Source organism: Hipposideros armiger, unplaced genomic scaffold, assembly GCF_001890085.2.
Source record: "Hipposideros armiger isolate ML-2016 unplaced genomic scaffold, ASM189008v1 scaffold_87, whole genome shotgun sequence".
NCBI classification, from domain to species: domain Eukaryota; kingdom Metazoa; phylum Chordata; class Mammalia; order Chiroptera; family Hipposideridae; genus Hipposideros; species Hipposideros armiger.
Window position 1 is genome coordinate 1,793,589 of NW_017731437.1, and position 20,839 is coordinate 1,814,427.

Sequence of the window (20,839 nt, forward strand, 5' to 3'; positions counted from 1 at the left end):
GTCAAATGCTGATAAAAAAGTAAGAAAGAGGGCCGGCCGAGTGGCTCAGTTGGTTAAGAGCTCGCTCAAGAGTGTGAGCTCTGAGCAACAGCAGTTCGAGTCCAGCCCGAGCTGAGCAGCCGCTGAGCTGCCAACAGGTGGCAGGATGGCTCAGCTAAAATAAAAAAAAAAAGTAAGAAAGAGGTAAAACGCTATTCAGGCCTCAGAACAAGGGCAGGACTGGCCTGGGACTTTTTTAATTCCCGGTGAAGCCCGCAGAAGCCTAGGATGGTCTAAATAACCCCTCGTGTTCGTCCCAACTTGCCCTCAGATCATAAATGGCCTTGGATGAAACAGCGGCCTTCTCCTGGGAGCCACACTGGTCTTTCCTAAACCGTCTTGGAGCGGGCCCAGAGCCCCTCACGTTTGTACGCAGCCCTGCAGGCTGCGTCTTTCCTTTGACCCACAGGTTTTGTACTAATGGGGCCGAGAGCAGAGGCCTACTCATCACCGTGCCCTCCAAGACCCTGCACAGGTTGGTTCTCAACAATGGTTGGCAGAACTGGATAGGAGAGTGAGAGCCCTGGCACCTGAGGAACTGAAAACCGGCATCCCGACGCCCAGGCCCCACCCCAGAGCCATGAGGTGGCACCGCTGGGGCCGGCCTGGGCATCAGGAGCTGTGACGGTATCTCGGTGATTCTAACCTGCGCCCGGGCCTGAGAGCCACCGTCGTCATACGTTTATTTAAAGCAGAGCTTGGAGGAGAGAAGCCTCGATTTGGCCTCAGCATTCACAGGCGTTTGTTATATAAACCGGGACCATCTGCAAGGAAGGAGGCAGGGAACAGCCAAAGGGATGCGCTGCGTTTCCTCGTCTTGCAGCAGGAGCACGGACAGCCCCAGAAGCTGTAGGGATGAGTCTGTGGCTTCATCCAGCTCTCCTGGGAGCTGCAGCCCTATTCTTAGCACTGAGTTTGCTTACTAAGGAGGAACTGCTGGGGAAGAAAGTGTCAGCTTTGGACAAGCAGGCTGCCCAGTGAGCAGGCGCTGCAGCGATGCTGCCCCCTGCGGGGTTCCCTTCAGAACCCTCCAGCCCCTGCCCTCCTTGGCTTGGCTTTGGCTAAGGCATGGCTGGAATGTGCTCCCACCTGTTTTCCCTTTGAATCCCCTTTTCCTCCAAGCCCTAACTCTGCTGGGGACCTGCCAGTTCTCCTGAGCAGTGGTCCCTGAGCCTCCAAGGGTACAGGAACATTTGGCTTTTTGTGAGAGATGGGAGCCGAGGGAGGGACCATCACAATGGCATCATCGGGCAGCTTCTGTTGGGCACAGGAAGGTCAGCCCGTCCTGGGCTAGAGAAGAAGGCGCTGTAGGAGATCATTCCTTCCTCGTTAGCGGTCCTCCTCGCCCCGCCCCTCCTCAGGCAGCTCATTAGATGCCCAGTTAACTCTCCAGGCTGCCTGCTTTATGTCCACTCGTGCTGTTGGGAAGCAGCAGCGGCCTGCTCTAGTAATGGGCCATGGGAGAGAGACGGGGGCAGTGCCATCATGCTCAGGAGCTGGGCACTGGGCAGGGTCAGAGGGACAGCAGGCCCCTGGGGAGACAGAAATCTCCTGGCTCCCAGCCAGCGTGCTCCAGTAATGAGATAGATCCGGGGGAAGCTGACATTCCCCGTGTGCACTTTAGCACCTGGAGCCAAAGATCTTGGAGCACTTTGTAAGAACTCTTTTTAATTAGGTCCTTCCCACACATTGAAGAGAGAGAGGGAGAGAATCGTTTGTTCTAGAATCTGAGCACCACCTAGAGAGGTTATTTCCAGCCACAGACCAAAGGCACAGGGGAGAAATAAAACTGGATGATTTTTAACCTAGAAGGGATGGTGGAAATCCGTCCAAATGTCACATTAGGGGAGTGGAGGCAGACAGCAGAACGATTGTGTGTCCGAGCAAAGCCGCCAGCAAGCTCGCGCTGGAGCTCACGCCCACCGTGCTCTCCATTTCGTCAGAACTCAGCGCTTTTGAATTTGTTTTGTTTTTCTATTGGGTGTAGATATTTTTTTCTCCTCCCTTGTCCCATCTATCCATCCTACCTTTTGATCTTCTAGCAAAGAGTGGAGTCATTCCTTCTCTGGATATTTGCTGAGCCCCCACACTGTGGGCAGCTAGGAGTCTGGAGGGCGGGACTGTCCTGGAGAAGATGGGGACACGGGCGCCCATGGGAGGCAGAGCACTGAGCATGTCCTTATGGGGCTGGACACGGGTCCCACGAGCATGGACAGTTGGGCTTTTTTTAAAAAATGTAGTAAAATTTACATAACATAGAGTTACCATTTTACCATTTATAAGTGTGCAGTTCAGTGGCTTCAGTACAACCACATGGTTGTGCAGACATCACCACCGTCCATCTCCAGAACTTTCTCATCTTCCTGAACTGAAACTCTGTCCCCATTAAACACTAACCCCCTCAAAGAGGGTAGGTTTCATGTGGATGATTTGGGCTGGGCCTGGGGGCCAGATGATAACTAGGTGACCCACAGAAAAGCTCTATTTTCCCTAGGTCACCCCCTTCCCCTTTCATCTTGTATTTAGCTTCCCACTCAGGTGGCCTGGGGACATTTACAACTATATTCCAACCACCCAATTTGGCGATTCCACATCACCTCCCCCATCCTTCCCAAGCATTGAGTATGGTAGTGGGCAGGCGGGGGCGCTACGTCGCTTCACCCTGAGATGATGCCTCTCCCCAACTCCCCTGGGTGCTGGGGGTGGGGAGGCTCTGAGAGACCCGCATCCCCCACAGCTCTGGGCTGAGTCCGAAGAGATGAGGAACTTGGCATTGAGTTTACGAAAACGTCTGGACAGGGGCCTTTTGAGGAGTCAGCACAGAAGGTGGAATTGCGCAGCCAGGCCTCCCTGGGCACCTTTGGCTGAAGGTTGTCAGGAGACAACATTTTTCAATTCATGTCCCTACTGCAACCGACCACTTAGCGTAAAATTGCCCATAAAAGTGAACTTAAATCATAAGTGATAAAACCGCAGCTCCCTCTCCCATGGCTGACCCTCACTGCTGTCCCCTCGTCAAGCTCAGATTCCTTGTGACAAGAGTAATGAGGCAGCTGTGCACACTTATCTCCCGTGAAGTCACCTTAAATTGAAAATCCTTGTCTCCTGGGCTGGGGCGACCATGTGGCTTCTCATTAACTCCTGGAAAGGGGACCCTCGGGGCCAGTTATCTCCCCTCCCCTTCCTATGTGGGTCCTTTCAGGACCCGTCCTTTCAGGGGCCCCTGTGTCCAGTCCAGACGGGAGGCTTGTCACCCTCTGGAAGAGCCGGGAGCCACCCGTCATCCTTGGGCTCCTCTCACTCACGCACCTTCTCTCTCCTGATAGACTTTTCTTGACTGGATTTTCAACCTTTAAACCAATTCTTACTAAGAGGGTCCATCTGGTTCATTGGTTTGTTTATTCATTCATAACACAGCAGGTACTAATTGGGCCAGATCCGGTCCTGGCTCTGGGCTTTCAAAGATGAAGTGGCCCTGCCCCCAGGGGGCCCAGTCCTGAAGAGGTGACTCAGGACAGTGTGGAGGGAGGACTGGGGGAGGGACGGAGGGGGTCTGGGGGAGGGGTGTCTTACCCTGCCCAGGGGTCCAAGGAAGACTTCCTGGAGGAGGAGGCAGAGGTTTGAGTTAAGGATCAGGAGGTGATTCTAGGTGACAAATGATTCTGGGTGAGAAATGACCAGGGCCTTAAGTGGGCTGTGGGTGAGCTGGGGGTGGGAGCACGGTTAGAAAGGAGCTGCCAGACTCGGAAATTCAGAAGATAGAACCCATGACTAAAAGTAATAGCGATTAGTGGCACTTTCACTCTCCTTGCCTTGCTTGGTGCTACCAGGAACCCTGGAAGGCAGGCGTTTTTATTGATCTTTTGCTGATGAGAAAAATGAAATTCCTGAGGCTTATGACTCCTCTAAGGTTAGCAACAAAACTGGGACTGGAGCGGAACCTGCTGGCAGCCTGGGGACCCGATTTTGGGGATGTCACTGATCTGACCATCCACCATGGTACTGTCTGATGCCCAGTAGGCCTGGGTAGGCAGGAAAAACAGGAAAACATAGCAGTGTGTGTGTGTGTGTGTGTGTGTGTGTGTGTGTGTGTTGGGGTGGGGGGTGGAGTGTGGGTCTGGAGCCTGGCTGTGCGATCCTGGGTAAATTACTAAACCTTTCTGTTTCCTAATCTGTAACGAGGGGAGCAGGATAAGAATGGGTCTGATCTCGAAGGGAAGCTGCCCAGTTGGAAGGAGCTGATGAATTAATACATTGAAAGCACTTGGAATGGTGCCCGTGCTCGGAATGGTAGCCACGCAGATGATGAAGGTGATGGCATACCTTCTAGAACTCCAGCATGGCGTCTATGCTCATTTCCCTTTGCTTTCTGGGTATTTCAACAAAAAAGCCTCCGAAGCGCTCCCTGCCGGAGGAGCCCGGGTTCTGAGCTGCCTGTGTAGCCATCCAGCTGGAGAGGGGAATGGCTGCAGTGGTAGCTGGGTCGGGGAGGAGGCTTGGCCATTTTTAAGTGTATGGGTAGGAAATGAGGAGGAAATAGTGAATGGATTTTTGCTTTCCCCTCTCTGCAGCCAAGGTTCTACCATGGGGAGGGGAGCCAGTGTGGGGAAGCTGAGTGACGCTAGGGGGGCACTGGCTGGTGGCGGAGGGCACCGAGGAAGCCCCTCCCCTCCTCTGCCCTTCTCTGTAGAGCACAGGCCCACCCCGAGGCCTCAGTCCCGGTGGCACAGCTTTCCCCCGACATCTTTCCATCATGGCCTTGTCATCAGGTTACCATAAACCTCATTGCAGAGGTGCCTGCCTGGGCAGTGTGCTCAGGGGACAGCGTACACAGTGCCACCCCCCCACCCCAGCCTCTGATGGTGGCATGCTGAGCATGATCTAAGACAGCACAAAGACACCCAGGCTGGTACTTTTCCGCCTGGCTTGAATTGTCTCAAGGAGCCAGAGATGTGACCCAGGAAACTGAGCAACTGTCACCCTGTGCTACTGATGAGACAGTGACCTTCCCAGAGGTCCTCACGTTCCACCTGAGTTTGCTGGTCGCATGGACCCTGAAGGGACACCTGGACCATGAAACCAAGGGTGGTGGGCATCGGGAGGTGGGCGTCTGCTGCGGGATCCTCTGGGAGGCCGGTGCCACTCCCCGCCTGGCTCAGGCTCTCTGAGTGGGGCTCTAAACGCCTCCTCACCCCTGCACTGGGTAGAAGGCGTCGGCAGGCTAAGCAGGGGCTCCTGTGTGGTGGACAAAGGCGTTTACACCAGCAGCAGTGGCCATATCCTTCAGGTTCCAGTGAGATGACCCAAAGGCCCCAGCACTGGGTCCACAGAGGCAGCTCTGTCCCAGAGGGAAACTCTCGTGTGAGTGATCTGGCAGGTGGAGGGTACCTGTGGGCATCCTGTGGGCCAGGAGCTGGCCAGCAGAGCAGAAGGATATCTTCTGAGGCAGGCAGCTTGGGATCCTTCAGCTCCAAACACTTCAGCTGCGCTCAGCGGGCATTTCTGGCGTCTAGTGAATGTTAAAGACACCCCCTCTGGGCAGACACAGCCCTGCAGGGAGCACGTTTATGGGAATTAACAAAAGGCTCCTCTCCCTCCTGGCAGGCGGCCCAGCCAGGTGCGTGGCAGCGTGGCAAGCTAGCCCGCTCGCCCAGGCTGGGTCTCAGCCCCACTTGCCCCTCGTTGGAGTCTCCTGTGCAGTGAAGAACCTACATGACTGTACTTGGCCGCCCTGCTCTTTCCAGGAATCGGCCGGTACTCGTGTACAACCTCGCTCTCCTTTGCAGCCCCCCGCCCACCATGTTTACCTTGGGCTGTAGGAACCAGGATGGGCACCAGGACCCTCGGACGCAGGGCCGGTTGGAAAGGTGGGTTTCTGCAGCCTGGGCTCAGACTCTGAAGGGCTCTTCTTTCAGTAACTTAGGGGTGCCGCCAGGCCGGGGGAACTGCCCGCTCACCGTGCCCCTGCCTTTCGACCTCATCTACACCGACTACCATGGCCTACAGCAGATGAAGCAGCACATGGGACTGTCCTTCAAGAAGTACCGGTGAGAGGGCCGCGGGCGGTGGTGGCAGTGCATGGCAGCCCTACCCCCTTGAGCCTGCCCCGGCGTTCCGGCTGCCAGCTGGCCCCCAGGGTGGGAGAATTGCATGGTCCCGGGTTCCGCAGTGGAAGGGAGGCTCTCCCTGTCTTCCGTCCTCCCCCTCCACACCACCATCCTCCTCCACAGAGCACTGCTTCCCAGCTAACGGTGACAATTCATAAACCACAGGGAGTCCTCCAGTGGCCCTCTGCTTCATGGCAGGCTGAAGGGTGGGGGTCAGAGGTTACCTAGATGGGGGTGGGGGCAGAGGAACTGCAGGGAGGAGTGGGCGTGAATGGGCCAGTGGCTGGGGCTGTGACCTCTGCTGTGTGGGCACCCAGCAAGCCCCCCTCCCCCGCTCCTGTCTGGACGAAGGCCAGTGCCATCACTCTGCTCTCTGCACTCAGCAGGACACAGCTTTAATTTAGCACAAGGAGCCCTGCTATTTATTACATTTGCTCCAGTCCCGTTGACTATCCCACATGATTTTATTAGGGGAAAAAAAGTGACAGGCAGCGTTATTGCTTTTATTATTAATGCATGTTCTCTGAGCACTGGATGCCTCCTCCTCCCGCCCTGCCCCTTCTCTGGGGGAATAGCGCCGATGTCAGCAGTCTGTGGACAATTCTGGGTCACGGGGAAGGAGGCAGGGTAAGGGAGCTCCACGTGGGGACGTGGGGATCTGTGAGTCTCAGGTGCCCACTCCCGGGGGTGGGGTGGACGGAGGGGGCTGTGGCCGTTGAGAGCAGCCTCAGCACTGTGGGACAGAGCTGGGAGGTCCGCCTGAAGTGATCAGACTCACAGAGGAGAAGAGACCTCGAGGCACTGCCTTCCCAAAGATGGGCTGTGGCAGTGGCTGGTCTCTGTCCTTTTGCATCTCAGCCACCGTTGGCCAGGCACATCCTGGGGGTGGCAGGCTCCTAGGCAGAGGGCTGTAGATTCAAGTGGCTGTTATTCTCTGCCCAGGAAAGTGCAAATTGGACTGGTGACCCCTGCAGCAGTGGGGAGGGACCTCTCCTCCTCGGCTCCCTTAGGCCAGCTGTAATAACCAACAGTGTCTGAGTTAGTGGTTCATGGTTCAGGTGTATCCATGTGGCCCTGAGATAGTCAGGCTGTTGTTATCTCCACCTGACAGATGGGGAGACTGACCCAGAGAGGTTAAGGCTCCTGCCTGTGGTCACACAGCGAGGAAGTGTCTGAGCCCAAGCTCTGACCACGTATTGCACTACCCTGACCAGCCACTGGCTGTTACAGCACCCACGGCTGGGGCAACACCAGCCCGGGGAGACACGGGAGGTTGCTGACCCTGGTTCCCGGTCCTGGGGGGACAGGTGCCGAATCCGGGTCATCGACACCTTTGGGACAGAACCTGCGTACAACCACGAGGAGTATGCCACGCTGCATGGCTACCGGACCAACTGGGGCTACTGGAGTCTCAACCCCAAGCAGTTCATGACCATGTTCCGTGAGTGTCCCAGCCGAATGGCGTGGGTGGGGGGCGGGGGGTGGGGCCTCTGTGGCTCTCAGAGGTGACACAGGAGGAAGTGGGGTCTCACATCCCCCCCTCCTGCAGGGGGTGGAACATGCCAGGCATGGGTCTCCTCCAGGAAGCCTCCTGGAAGGATGCCTCTGCTGGTGTTTGGGGAGCGGGGAGCATGGAGGGAGCAGCCCAGTGGGGGGCTTCCAGCCTGGCTTTGGAGGAATGTGGTGACCTTTCCAACACCAGGACGTGGCCTTTGTCCTCTAGGAGCACACGTGGCTCTCAGAGAGTGGCTGAGCACACGCTTCCGGGACAAAGAGGAGGCTGTGGTCTTCCAGAAAGAGAGGCCAAAAGTGGACTGGGTGGTGAAGGGGCAGGACACGCACAGATGTAGTGAAGGTGGATGTGGAAAGAACTGGAAGGTTCCAGAAATGCCAGCTCTCTGGTAGGCTCCAACATTGGGGATAACAGGAAGTGAGGCTGTAGGCAGAGGCTGGGGCCCCTGTGGAACCCCTCGGATGATGGGCTTCAGGCAAGGAATGCAATTTGAGCTGATCTTTAGTTATTTTTAATGCGACTTTAAAATATATGCACACACCGACCTACCCTCTTAAATGCAGAATGCTGGAAATAACCTTTCGTGGACAACTCAGGGTCAATTCTCTATCTCCCTGGCTCAGGGGCCAGCCCTGTGGGGACGGCAGAGGTGTGCAGAGCTGTGTCCCCTTGCTAAGTGGCTTCTTCTGTCACTGTTTGATGTCTCCCTTTTCCTCCTTGTTGGGAGGCTATCAGCTGTCACTTCTAATTGTTGTCAGTATATCTGCCTCTAGCAGCATCTCGCATGTCGAATTGGCGGCTCTTTGAAGGCTCTGGGTCAGAAAGCCAGATACGCACTCTGGGTAGGATTGTTTCTAAATTAAGGTTCCGAGCAGGGTCCTGAGGGACTCGCTGTAAGGAAAGGAGCTGATCTTCACTCAGCCTGTCAAGGGAATGCACCCCTTTCAGGGGCTTAGAGTCTTCTTTTGACTACCTGTCCAGGCCCTAGACTGTGGTAGAGGCAGGTGCAGTTTTAGGGTACGTAAGTGATGGTTTGATGGGACCCGAGAATCCTGAGAAGGCGGGAAGTTTCCTTAGAATCCTGACGAGGAAACTGAGGCCCTGAGAGGCTGCGTGTCCCATCTGAGGCCACAAGGCTCTGTGGGGACCGAACTCCCTCCCCGGGGCCCATTGCAAGGTTGCATGAGGCTTCCCCAAGAGAAAAGTGACTGTCCTAACAGGTCATCTGATGACATGGTGCTCCCAGGAGAGCGAATGGAGTGGGGAGAGTCCCAGGGCGCAGGATTGTGGAGGGAAGGGAAGGAGGAAGTGGTGGTGATACTCCAGGATGCGGAAACAGTATATGTGATGCAGAGAGGAAAAAACTATAGAGTTAAAAGCCTTGGAAAGTTAGCTCACTGAGAAAGGACGCATGGAGCTATGAGGCTGGTAAGAAGGACATGGAGGGCCTGGGAGCAGAGGTGGGGGTCTTTTAGCAAAGGTTCCCGAGTTTACATTGGATACCGTAATCTGAGGTTCGCTGTAGGTTCTTGAGCTAGGGAATGTCATGGAGGAAAGGCTTTTTGAGACACACGATTCTGGCAGGCAGACTGCAGATGGTCGAAGGGGCAGTGGTAGAGGAGGGGAAGCAAGAGACGGGTTAAGAGGCCCCTGCAGTAACCCCTTAACCCAGTGGGAAAATGAGGACGTGTCCTGGGGTAGAGCCCACTGGAAGTGGTGGTCCAAACCTGCCAAACTCCTACTCATCCTCCAAAACCCCAAGTCAAATGTCTCCTTTTTGTCATCGCTTTCCCTGATCCCCTCATCTCCAGCATGTTTTTATAACTCTTAAACCTAATTCTGTTAAAGCATATATTGAAGCATATGAGTGTTTTTTGCTTATACACTTATTTCTGTTGATAGATTATGAATCGCTCAAGAAGGAGCCTCTGTTGATTTATCTTTATTTCCTTGGAGCCAATCGAGATCCTCAGAAAATGTTAATTGATCGAATAAATTAAAGAAAGAAAACAAAAACCAGAGAGGCCTGCTGGTTTTAATGATGTGCCAAGTGCAGGAAGGAATTCTTGAGCAGACCTCTTTCCCATCTAGCCAGTTGAGTTCCCCAATGAGCTACCTGGGAGGCTGGCTGCCTCTCCAGGCCTTACCCTTGCCCTGGCCCCAGAAGCTCTATGCTTAATGGCCTCTGCCATTTTAATTGGTTGCAATACTTCTGTCCCACACCCACTAGTTTAGCTAATTGTGTCCTAAACCTCTTCCTTCTGGTGGAGTTGGTGGAATGAAGGATTCTTTAACTCTTAGAATAGGGAGGAAATGGTAATCAGGGAAGGAGGCCTGGGGTGGCAGCCCCAGCTGGAGCCGGAGGGGCAGGAGAGAGGATGGGGGCCCAGCAGAGAAAGGTGGTCGGGAGCGCCTGGCCTGCCCTCCTGGGGCCTCTCCCGGCCTGGGCGCAGCCTCCTGAGACAGGACTGCCGCTGGCGCCCGACCACGGCAGCAGTAACTCCAGGCCTCCGGGGCCCGTCCTGATGCCTCGGAAGCTCTAGAGAAGAGCTCTTCTGTCTGTAGCCAGCAAAGACCCATCCACACAGTGGTCAGATTTTGAGCCCTAACAATGTGTGAGCTTTCTGGACACTTGGAAGAGAAACCATCACCTCTTCTAAAGATGCACCAGATTGATTACGGCTTTCTGTGGGTGTCGAAGGGTGGGTAGAAATACTACGTGAAATCCACATGTTTGATGAAAATATACATCCCAGTTTCAGAAATGCTCAAGTGTGAAAAACATGCCTCTGGAATGAAGAAGTGGAGGAGTTGGGATCAGGGCTGTTCTGGGAAGTCCAGAATGTGTGGCCGCTGCCAACTTACTGGCCACGGCCTCCCCTACCCGGAAAAGTCAAGGAGATTTGATGGGGCTCCATAAATATTTTCTTCAGGGTCCCTCCTGGTACCTTGCAAATGATGGCACTTGTGCCTACGCCTCCATCGTAGACATGGCGGACGCTAACCAGTGGTGATACTTGGGCATGGCTGAGGGTTTGGAGCACAAGCGCAAATGCACCCCCTGCCCTGGAGTGTTGGGTTCTGGGGATGAGAGGAAGCCCATGTGCGCTCTGAGCTTTAACAGAGGCCTGACCACAGTGGACGGGGCCGCAGAGGGAGGGCACGTGGACCCCTGAGGAGGCTTCTGGGAGGAGACAGCGTGGCATACGAGCGGGGCCCTGAAGGCAGAATAGGATTTTCTCTTCCAAGAAAATGGAGGAGGGCCCTCCAGGCAGAGGGAACAGGGGGGCAGATGCTCGGAGGTGTGAAAGTGGAGATGCGCCCGCACGTTCAGGAGCCAGCAGCCGGCTGTCCCAGGTGCCAGGGACGCAAAAGCGAACAAGACCGCTCCTGCCCTCTTCGGGCTTATCCTGACCACAGTGCACACACAAGTCAGTATACAACACATCTGGTCAGCGAGCCCTAGGACAAAATATAGGAGCCCCGTGAGCAGAGATCTGTGTGAGAGAAGGAGTGTGCCTGGCAGGGTCTGGGGCGGGGGTGGTATGAGAGGCTGTCAAAGGGGGAGGGGCAGGGGGCAGATCCTGACATCCTTGCGGGGACTTTGGCTTATGGGGCCACGGCAGGGTTTTGTGCAGAGAAGGGACCTGATGGGACCTACATTTGAAAGGATTGCTCAGGAGAAAAGACAGTGCCAAGAGGACAGCAGAAATGACGGGCAGTGGTCACAGTGGTCCCAGACCAGGTGCAGTGATGCGGAAATGGGGAAAGCCCCACCTGCAGTTGCAGACTCTGCTGATGGATGCGCACGGAGTGAGAGCAGAGGGAGGAGCCAAAGCAAACGGGAAGTGGGACTGCGATGAGAGTAGGGTCCTGGCTGGGTCACGTGGGCCCTTGGCTTCGTCCGTCCCATGCCTCAGTTTCCTCCTCTGAAAACAAGCAAGGGGGACTAGGTGACCTCTCATATTTCCTTCTGCTCCAAGGCTTTGTGACCGTCTCTTAGCCCCCGCCAGCCCCCTTCCCCATCCCTGCCGAACGGGGACCCCTCGCATGGGACCTGTCCTGGTAGACGTGGTGTTTTCTTCGCTCTCTGGTGACCCCCTCCTGACCTGTGGTCTGGCTGCAGCTCACACCCCGGACAACTCCTTCATGGGCTTCGTGTCCGAGGAGCTCAACGAGACGGAGAAGCAGCTCATCAAAGATGGCAAGGCCAGCAACATGGCCGTTGTGTACGGCAAGGAGGCGAGTATCTGGAAGGTGAGCATGGCTGCTGCGCGCCGGGCCCCCAGGCTCTCCCACCTCCAGGACTCGGCTCCCATCCATCACCTCCAGCACTGGGCACGGAAAACGTCCGCCAGTAATGGATCCGAAAAGAGGTTCCTCACTGCCACAGGAAATCCTGGCCTGGAGGCTAGTAACTTGCCCCCTCTTCACCCCCACTCCCTGCCACAAACTCAAATGTCCTTTATCGAGGACGGTGACCTAACCGTCCACCCTCCCTAATATGGACCAACAAACACCGTAAGCCCAGCAAAGGGGGTTTGGCTAGACTTGGGGACTCTGTGGGGACGGGAGGCACTGGAGAAGGCAGTAGACGAGCAGGGATCGGGGCTCCACCTTCAGGGCGGGGTCCCCAGAGAAGTGTTGCCATGTGGGAGGTCGCTCACTCACCGTCCCTGATCTGTTCTCTCTCCTCTTTTCTCTGCCGCCCTGGCAATGAGGCAGCTCCAGGTATGTTGACTGTTTGCAGTGTGCTCCCTCTTCCTCCTTCCCCCCTCTCCTCCTCCCTGGGGGTGCTCCGGAGTCGACGTGCCTGGGCTCGTGGCTCCTGTGGATGGACTGAGGTAGGGAGGAGGGTGGAGGGGACAGCGGGGTTCCAGGAGGTCTCTTTCCTGGGCCTTCTGTGAGGGGAGAGGCGGGAGCCTGGCGGTCAGGGTCCGGCTCGGTGGGCACAGGGCAGCTCCTAGGATGGCTTACGGACCTCAGGCAGGCAGCGAGGTCAAGGTCAGTAGGGAGGATGCTGACCATGGCAAATTTCTTGAGCACCTGAACCCTGCGTCAAGCCCGTTATCACACGGCCATCTCAGTGAATAATCCTCAGACCGTATCAGTTAGGATTAGGTTGAGCTAATAGTGACTTCAACAAGATGGAAGTATGTTTTCTTGCCTATTCACAGACTCTGGTGTCAGCCAGGGCCAGTGTGGACCTTCTCGCCTTGTGGACCTGCCCTGTTCAGGTTCAACCCTCAGTCTTAACTCGTGATTCAAGATGACCACACACATTTCAGTCATTCCGTGTGCACTCCAGCCAGCACGGAGAAGGAAGGGGCCAAGAACGGCCACATTTAGGGACATTGCCTGGTCATTACACACGTCTCTTCCCCACGCAGCTCCCTGGCTAGATCCCAGCCATGCGGCCCTGCCCAGTTTCAGGGGACGCGGGAAGGGGTTCTGCTCCAGGCAGCCCTGTACCCAGCTCAGTGCTGGCATCCTGTGACTGAGGAAGGAGGAGAAAGGAGAGATTACAGGGACGCCTCATGGTCCTGGCCACAACAACCCTGGGAGGTCATGGTGGCAGCTGATATTCCTTCACTCAGAGCTTACTGAGGATACTCACCTAGGATACTAGGTGCTCACTTATTCGCCACACTGTGCGGCAGGTGCCACGTGTTACCATGCCCATTTATACGTGAGGAACCCAGGCACAGGTCAGAGTGACAAACTGGTAACAGGCAGAGCTGGGATTCGAACCCACATCTCACTCTAGAGCCAGCACACTTACCTCCAACCCTATTTAGCCTCCCCACTTGTGAAGCCTTGGATTCATGGCAGAGGGCAGCTCTGGAAGCAGGACTAAAGGTCCCAGACCTGGGATGAGATGTCAGTGTCCACCATGAGCTCTGGGGACAGGGACGAGAGACCCTTCTCATAGGATGCCCAACAAGCTGGCTGCCATGGAAGCCGGGGGTTCGGGGAAGGGGCTAGCACAGTCTGTGTCTGCTTTTACCAGAAAACACTGTGCTGAAACTCCCCTAAGAGGATGCCGGGTTATGATGTCTGGGAGGACAAAGGTTTTATCTCTAGCCCTGGAACCTCTGTGATTGCTGGAAGCAAAGCTGTTTATCAGGTGGCCTCAAAGAAGCGGCTTCCAAAAAAAAAAGACAGCTTTGCTCTGGTCTCTGTGACGAAAGGAAGTCAGAGGTGGCTGGATGATAGAACAATGAAAGCGGCATCTTGGGACCAGTGCTGTCCGGAGGTCATGGGATCCGGGGGCAGAGAAGTGGAGGAGGGAGGTGACACCAGGTCGTCACCTCCTATGGAAGTGGCAGCCAGGATCAGGGTAAGGGTTTTAGGGGAGGTTGTGCCGAGGAGGCCTGTCTTCTTCTGGGTCCCCAGGAAACAGAGCTTAAGGCTCAGGCGTAGATGCTGCTATTTTAATAGAGCGTGAAGTCCCAGGGAGCAGGAGTGAGGCTGGGAGAGTGGCAGCCGGTTCAGGCCCGGGGCAAGCCCTCCCTGTGGCTGGAGGACACATTCCAGACCTCAGAAGTGCCCTGTGCCAGAGCCGGGAGGGTTTTCAAACTGCAGGTTGCAACTCGTGGATGAGCCGTGAAATTTACGCAGAGCTCTGGGTTTTGGGCTCCTCAGCTTTGCTAAAGTAAAATGGACGAAGAAAAATGATATGTACTTAAGGTGTGCAACGCAGTGGCTTGATATGTGTGTATATTGTAAAAACGAGTACCACAGTCAAGTTCGTTAACACATTCATTACCTCACATAGTGACCTTTTTTTTTGGTGTGGTGAGAACACCGTGAATTTCTTAGCAAATTTCAAGTATACAATACAGTACGATTAACTACAGTTGCCATGCTACACATCAAATCCCTGAACTTCATCTTTTAACTGGAAGTTGGTACCCTTTAACCAACGTCTCTGCATTTCCCTGTGCCCCCAGCCCCTGAGTTCAACTTTTTTAGATTCTATGTTTAAGTGAGACCATACAGTATTTGTCTTTTTCTGTCAGCTCAGAGTGTTAGCTAGCCTTTTAAAATGAAATAGAATAACAGAAATAATAGAATTGTAGACTATCAGAGGACCTTATATGTATTGAGTAAATTTGGTTTTGTGAAATTTGAAGTTTACATACAAACGTGTCTCTGTGTGTGTGTGTGTGTGTGTGTGTGTGTGTGTGTGTGTGTGTGTGTGGTGGAAAAATGTTGCTGAAAAGTGTATGTAACATGAACCCATTTATGCACGTGTGTGTGTTTCAAAGAAAATGTATATATGCTAATGATGCATCAAAGATCTAAGGAACGTACACAAAAAACTTAATCATAGCTGCTTCTGATAATGGGATTAGGAAGTTGACTTGGGAATTTGGCATTTTCTTCATACTTTACATTGTTGATTTTTTTTTCTGTAAGCGTGTTCTGTTTTAAAGTAAATAGTCCTTTTACATTTAGTGTAGTTACTAATATATTTGGCTTTGAATCCACCATCTTACTAGTTGATTTCTATTCTTTTTCTTGCCTGTTCCATGTTCTTTTTCCTCTTATTTCTCATCTTTTTTTACATTGATGTATCTTTGTAAATCCACTTAGCCATTAGCTAAGTAATTATACTCCCTTAATGGCTCCCCTAAAGATTATAGCATGCATCCTTGACCTATCAATGTCTAATATAAATCAACACTTTTACCTTTTATGGGGTAAGAACCTTAAAATGCTTTAATTGTACCCCTCCAGCTTATATTCTTATTGTATTTTTAATTTTCTAAAATTTTTCTAAAATGTTCACTTTTATTTTTGGAGGATATGTTTGCGGTGTACAGAATTCTAGCTTGGTGGTTATTTTCTTTCAGCATTATAGAAATATTCTATTGTCTTCTGTCTTCTATCATTTTGGTTGTGGAGTCAGTGTGTGTCTTGCTGTGGTTCCTTTAAAGGTAATTTGTCTTTTTTCCTCTGTTGTCTGCTTTTACGACTTCTGCTTGTTTGGTTTTCAGCAGTTTTACTATGATTTGCCTCTGTGTGGTTTTTTGATTCCTCCCACTTGGAGTTTGTGGATCTTTTTGAATCTGTGGTTTGATCTTTTACTAGTTTTAGAAAATTCTCAGCTAAAAGAGAAATTATCTCTTTAAGTATTGCTCTGGCCCAATCTCTCTCCTTCCCTTCTGAGACTCCATTTATATATTCATTAGGTCTTATATTCCTTTCTGTAATTTTTACCCTTTAGTTTCTCTATGCTTAATTCTAGATATTTTCTTTTGTTCTTTCATTAAATGAATTCTCTCTTCAACTGTGTTTAACCTGCTGTTAAAGTCATCGTTTAGTTCTTCACGTCAGTTGTTCACGTCAGTCATCGCACCTTTACTTTCTGGCGTTTCCATTTGGGTTCAAACCTTATCTTCTAGTTCCTTGACTGTAATCAGCATATTTATCTTCAGGTCTGTGGGTGGTAACTCCCTCCGGCTTCTAGATCTCCTATGGGTCTGTTTTCATTGTCTGTTTCTCTTGGATTTTGATCATGTAGTCTTGTCTCCGAATGTACTTGATTTTTTTTTAAAATCAAGGTACGTATTTAAATATTGTAATTTAAAAATAGATTTTTAACAATTTCATTTATGTATAATTGAATGCAATACAGTAAATATGTTTTTGTGGTTTTTTTAAAGTTTTTTTTTAATTGGGGAATTGGGGGGATGGGAACAGCGCTGGGGAATTGGGGGAAGGGGAACAGACAAGTTGCTGTCCTTTTGTTCTTCAGTCTAGTTGTGGAGGATGTTGCTTCACTGGCCCAAGTTGGCACCATCATTGCGCTCTTCCCTGGTGAGGCAGATCAGTCGCCGGCTTCTGGACGGCCGCTCACTGCGGCTGCTGGCCACTCACGCTGGCTGCTGGCTACACATGGTAGCGCATGGCAACCCACTGCCACAGGGGCTGCAGCCTATGCCATCGCTGGTGACTCGCAGCAGCCCAGCTCCAGGTTGAGCTGTTGTTCAGCATCTTAGCTGTGGAGGGCAGTGTCACTGGCCCTCATATGTGGGATCCGAACCGGGGCCCTCTGGCGTCCCAAGCCAGCTCTTAACCAACACGCCACTCGGCCGGCCCCCAAACCAACTCTTAACCATCGTGCCACTCAGCTGGCCCAGTAAATATGTTTAAATGTATAATTTTATAAGTTGTGACATGTATGCACCCGGTGAAAGCATCGCCACAATCATGACAGTGATGTAGCCACCTCCCCTGAAGTTCTCCTTCACCCCTTTGGCACCTCTTCCTCCTGTGCCTCCTCTCCTCCTCATCTCCGTGCTACCAGTCATCTGCTTTCTGTCACTAGATTAGCTTTCGTTTTCTATAACTTTATATACATGGAATCATATGGCACATGCTCATTTTGTATGGGTTTTCTCCCTGAGCGTAACTATTTTGAGGTTCATCCATATTGCTACACTTATCAATAGTTTATTCCTTTTCAATAGCTGAGTAAATATCCCATTGCATGGATCTACCGCACTTTGTTTGTCCGTTCACCTGTTCATGGACATTTGGGTGGTTTTCAGCATTTGGCTATTACAAATAAAGCGCTATGAACATTGGTGTACAAATCTTTGAATGGACATAGGCCCTTATTTCTCTTGGTTAAATATCTATAAGTGGAATGGCTGGGTTATATTGTAAAACTATTTAACTGTTTAACTTTTTAACAAAAGTGGTTGTACCATTTTATGGTTCTATAAGCCATGTATGAGAATGCTAGCACCTTTACAAATTCATCAATACTTGCTATGGTTAATCTTTTTAGTTTTAGCCATTCTAACAGGTATGCAATGGTCTCTTCTGTGGTTTTAATTTGTAATTTCCCAATGACTAATGATTTTGAAGATATGTTTGTGTGCTTATTTGTTTTTCATCTATTGTTTTTTGCTGAAATGTCTTTTCAAAAATTCTGCCCATTTTAAAAATGGGGTCATTCATTTTCTTATTATTGAGTTGTTAGAGTTCTTTACATATTCTAGATATGTCCTTTATCAAATTTATGCTTTGCAAATAATTTCTCCCAGTCTGTGGCTTGTCTTTATTTTAACAGCATCTCTCAAGGAGCAAAAGTTCTTAATTTTAATGAAGTTCAGTGTTTTCTTTTGTGGATTGTGCTTTTGAAGTTGTACCTAAGAAATCTTTGTCTAACCCAAGGTCAAAAGATTTTTCTCCTGTGTTTTCTTCTATACATTTTATTTTTTAAAAAGATTTTATTGGGGAATTGGGGGAGGGACCAGCGTTGGGGAATTGGGGAAAGGGAACAGACAAGTTGCTGTCATTTTGTTCTTCAGTCTAGTTGTAGAGGACGTTGCTTCACTGGCCTAAGTTGGAACCATCATTGCGCTCTTCCCAGGCGAGGCAGATCAGTCGCCGGCTTCTGGACGGCCGCTCACAGCGGCTGCTGGCCGCTCACGCTGGCTGCTGGCCACACACGGTAGCCCATGACAACCCACTGCAGCAGGGGCTGCAGCCTACGCCGTCGCTGGTGACTCAGGGCAGCCCAGCTCCAGGTTGAGCTGTTGTTCAGCATCTTAGCTGTGGAGGGCAGTGTCACTGGCCCTCATATGTGGGATCCGAACCGGGGCCCTCTGGCGTCCCAAGCCAGCTCTTAACCAATGCGCCACTCAGTCAGCCCTTCTATACATTTTATAGTTTTAGGTTTTACATTTAAGTCTATGATCCATTTTGAATTAACTTTTATATATGATATGAAGTATGGATTGAAGTTTTATTTCTTTTTTCTTTTTTTGCATATGGATAGTCAGTGTTCCATGACCATTTGTTGAAAAGACTATCCTTTTTCCACTGATAAGTCTTTGCACCTTTGTCAAAAAAAATCAATGGATCATACACATGTGGGTCTATTTCTGGACTCTCTATTCTGTTCCATTGATTTATCTGTTTATCTTGATGCCAGTGTCACACCATCTTAATTGCTGTAACTTTATAATGAGTCTTGAAATCAAGTAATATAAGTCTGTTCACTTTCTTCTTGTTTTTCAAAGTTGTTTTGTATATTCTAGGTCCTTCCATTTTAAAATGACTTTTAGAATCAGCGTGGCAATTTCTACAAAAAAAAGCCTGCTGGGGTTTTGATTAGGATTTCGTTGGTTCCTTTTTTTTTTTTTTCTTTTAAATATACACTGTGGACAGTGGTTACTTTTTTTTTTTAAAAGGTTTTATTGGGGAGTTAGGGACGGGGAACAGCGTTGGGGAATTGGGGAAGGGGACCAGCCAAGTTGTTGTTCTTCAATTTTAGTTGTGGAGGGCGCCAGTCGCCATCTGGGCAGCTCATGGCCTCTAAGCTCAAGGTGTTGTGTTTAATCTTAGTTGTGGGTGGGTATAACCACCATCCCATGTGGGAGTTGAACCAGCAGCCTTGTTGTTAAGAGCACATGCTCTATCTACTGAGCCATCAGGGCGGCAGCTCAGCTCAAGGTGTCGAGTTTAGTCTTAGTTGCGGGTGGGTGTAGCTGCCACCTGTTGGCAGCTCAGCGACAGCTCAGCTCTGGGCGCAGCGTCACTGGCCCATGTGGGAATCGAACCGGTAGCCCTGTTACTCAGCTCACGCTCTTAAGCCAACTCTTAACCAACTGAGCCACTCGGCCAGCCCCACATTGGTTCCTTCTTATTTTTATTTTTTTTTGAGTCCTGGAAAATGAATATGACAAATTAAAGAAATCATTTGAGGTCAAAGATGCTGCTCTTTTCTTCCAGAGAGTATTTACTTTTACTTTTACTCATGGCTTTCAGCTGTGGGCTCTAGCAATTCCTGATCACCTTAGCTAGTGATTGAGATGATTTAAAACAGGTTCAGCCCCTTAAAGGGCCACCCTAGTCCTGGTCCACCCTTTCTTCTGAGGTGTAAGTCCTCAGAGTTCCAATCCAATGTGTGGGGTTTCCATCAGGGTTCCCGCTCCTTGGCAGGAAACTCTGCCTTTTGTCCCCCAGCAGCTCTGCTCTGTCACCTAGATGCTGCCCCTGGAATCAGCAGGTGCCCCAGGGGAAAAGCTGACCCCAACACTGGCCACAACAGTCTCCTTTCCTTTTTGTCCTGGATCTTGGCCTTGTAATTCTTCATTCTTTGGTAGAGTTTCAGGGCCTTCACAGATGTTGCCACACGTCCCCGTCTTTCCTGGTTGTTCTCAGAGGCAGGGCTAATCTTCATTATCTAATGTGCCATTACCTGAAATGGAAGGCCTCCTTATGAAAAATTTATAATTTGATTTTCAAAATGTGAATTGTTAATTATTTTGATGTGCATTGATAACATTCTTTAAGAGCTGTAATTTACAGATCAAACCTGGGCCAAAGCTCCTTGCTGTCTGACCGTGGGAGAACCATGGGTTCTTTTTCTCTGATCTGTTGGCCTGCTGGGAGCTAGCCTCCCTGAAAAGAGCCCCCTCCCCTGTCCCACCTTTCTCCATGATCCTGAAGTTACTTTCCTCTCAGCTTATCCCTGCCTCTCTTCTGTGAGCCTCAAACACCCTCCACCCGCACCCCCAGAAGTAGAACCCAGCAGTACATCCTGTGGATCATCTATGCTCTGTCTCTCTTTGTCCCCTTCCCCTGGAGGCGGGGTCTGTTTCCAGCCCCCTTGGACTGAGAGGAAGCAGAGCCTGGATTTGGAACTCTTGGATCTGGAGGGGCTGAGCCTTTGCTAGTTTGTGGGGTTTTCACTCAGGTGTTCTCCATGAGAACAAGTCCTCTGTCTTGTCCCTGCTGTGATCCCAGCGCTGAGCTCAGTGCCAGCACATAGTAGGTGCTCAATAAATACGTGTTGGATGGATGGATGGATGCTGGGTGGGTGGGTGGATGGATGGTTGGGTGGATAGATTGATGGAGGGAGGAAGGATGGATAGACAGAGGATGGATGGATGCATGGGTAGAGGGAAGGATGAAAGGATGGATGGATAAGAGATGGATAGATGGGCTCCAAAGAGTTCCCCATCTCCTTAGAGGCCCTTGGAGTTCATCAGGAGTTCAGGGGAGGCCAAGCAGCTCATCTGGATGCATTTTAATATCAGTCCTCTGGAAAGAAAACAGTTCCATGGCTAAAAATAGCCCTGAAGCCTTTGGTCTTGTCCAACCTCCGCAACTCACAGATGAAGCAATTGAGGATCAGAGAGGAGAGGAGCTTTAT

The 20,839-nt window shown here is 51.3% G+C and overlaps 1 protein-coding gene across 2 annotated transcripts in view; it reads left to right on the forward strand.

Moving 5' to 3' along the window:
• Nucleotides 1-20,839, forward strand: part of MGAT5B (alpha-1,6-mannosylglycoprotein 6-beta-N-acetylglucosaminyltransferase B) — a 68,322-nt gene that overhangs the window by 37,697 nt on the left and 9,786 nt on the right. For both annotated transcript variants that reach the window (XM_019644490.1, XM_019644491.1), the window contains 4 exons: nucleotides 5,955-6,086; nucleotides 7,454-7,587; nucleotides 11,786-11,916; nucleotides 12,385-12,390. In XM_019644490.1, the coding sequence (XP_019500035.1) occupies nucleotides 5,955-6,086; nucleotides 7,454-7,587; nucleotides 11,786-11,916; nucleotides 12,385-12,390 (403 nt within the window). The remainder of the gene's footprint in view (nucleotides 1-5,954; nucleotides 6,087-7,453; nucleotides 7,588-11,785; nucleotides 11,917-12,384; nucleotides 12,391-20,839) is intronic.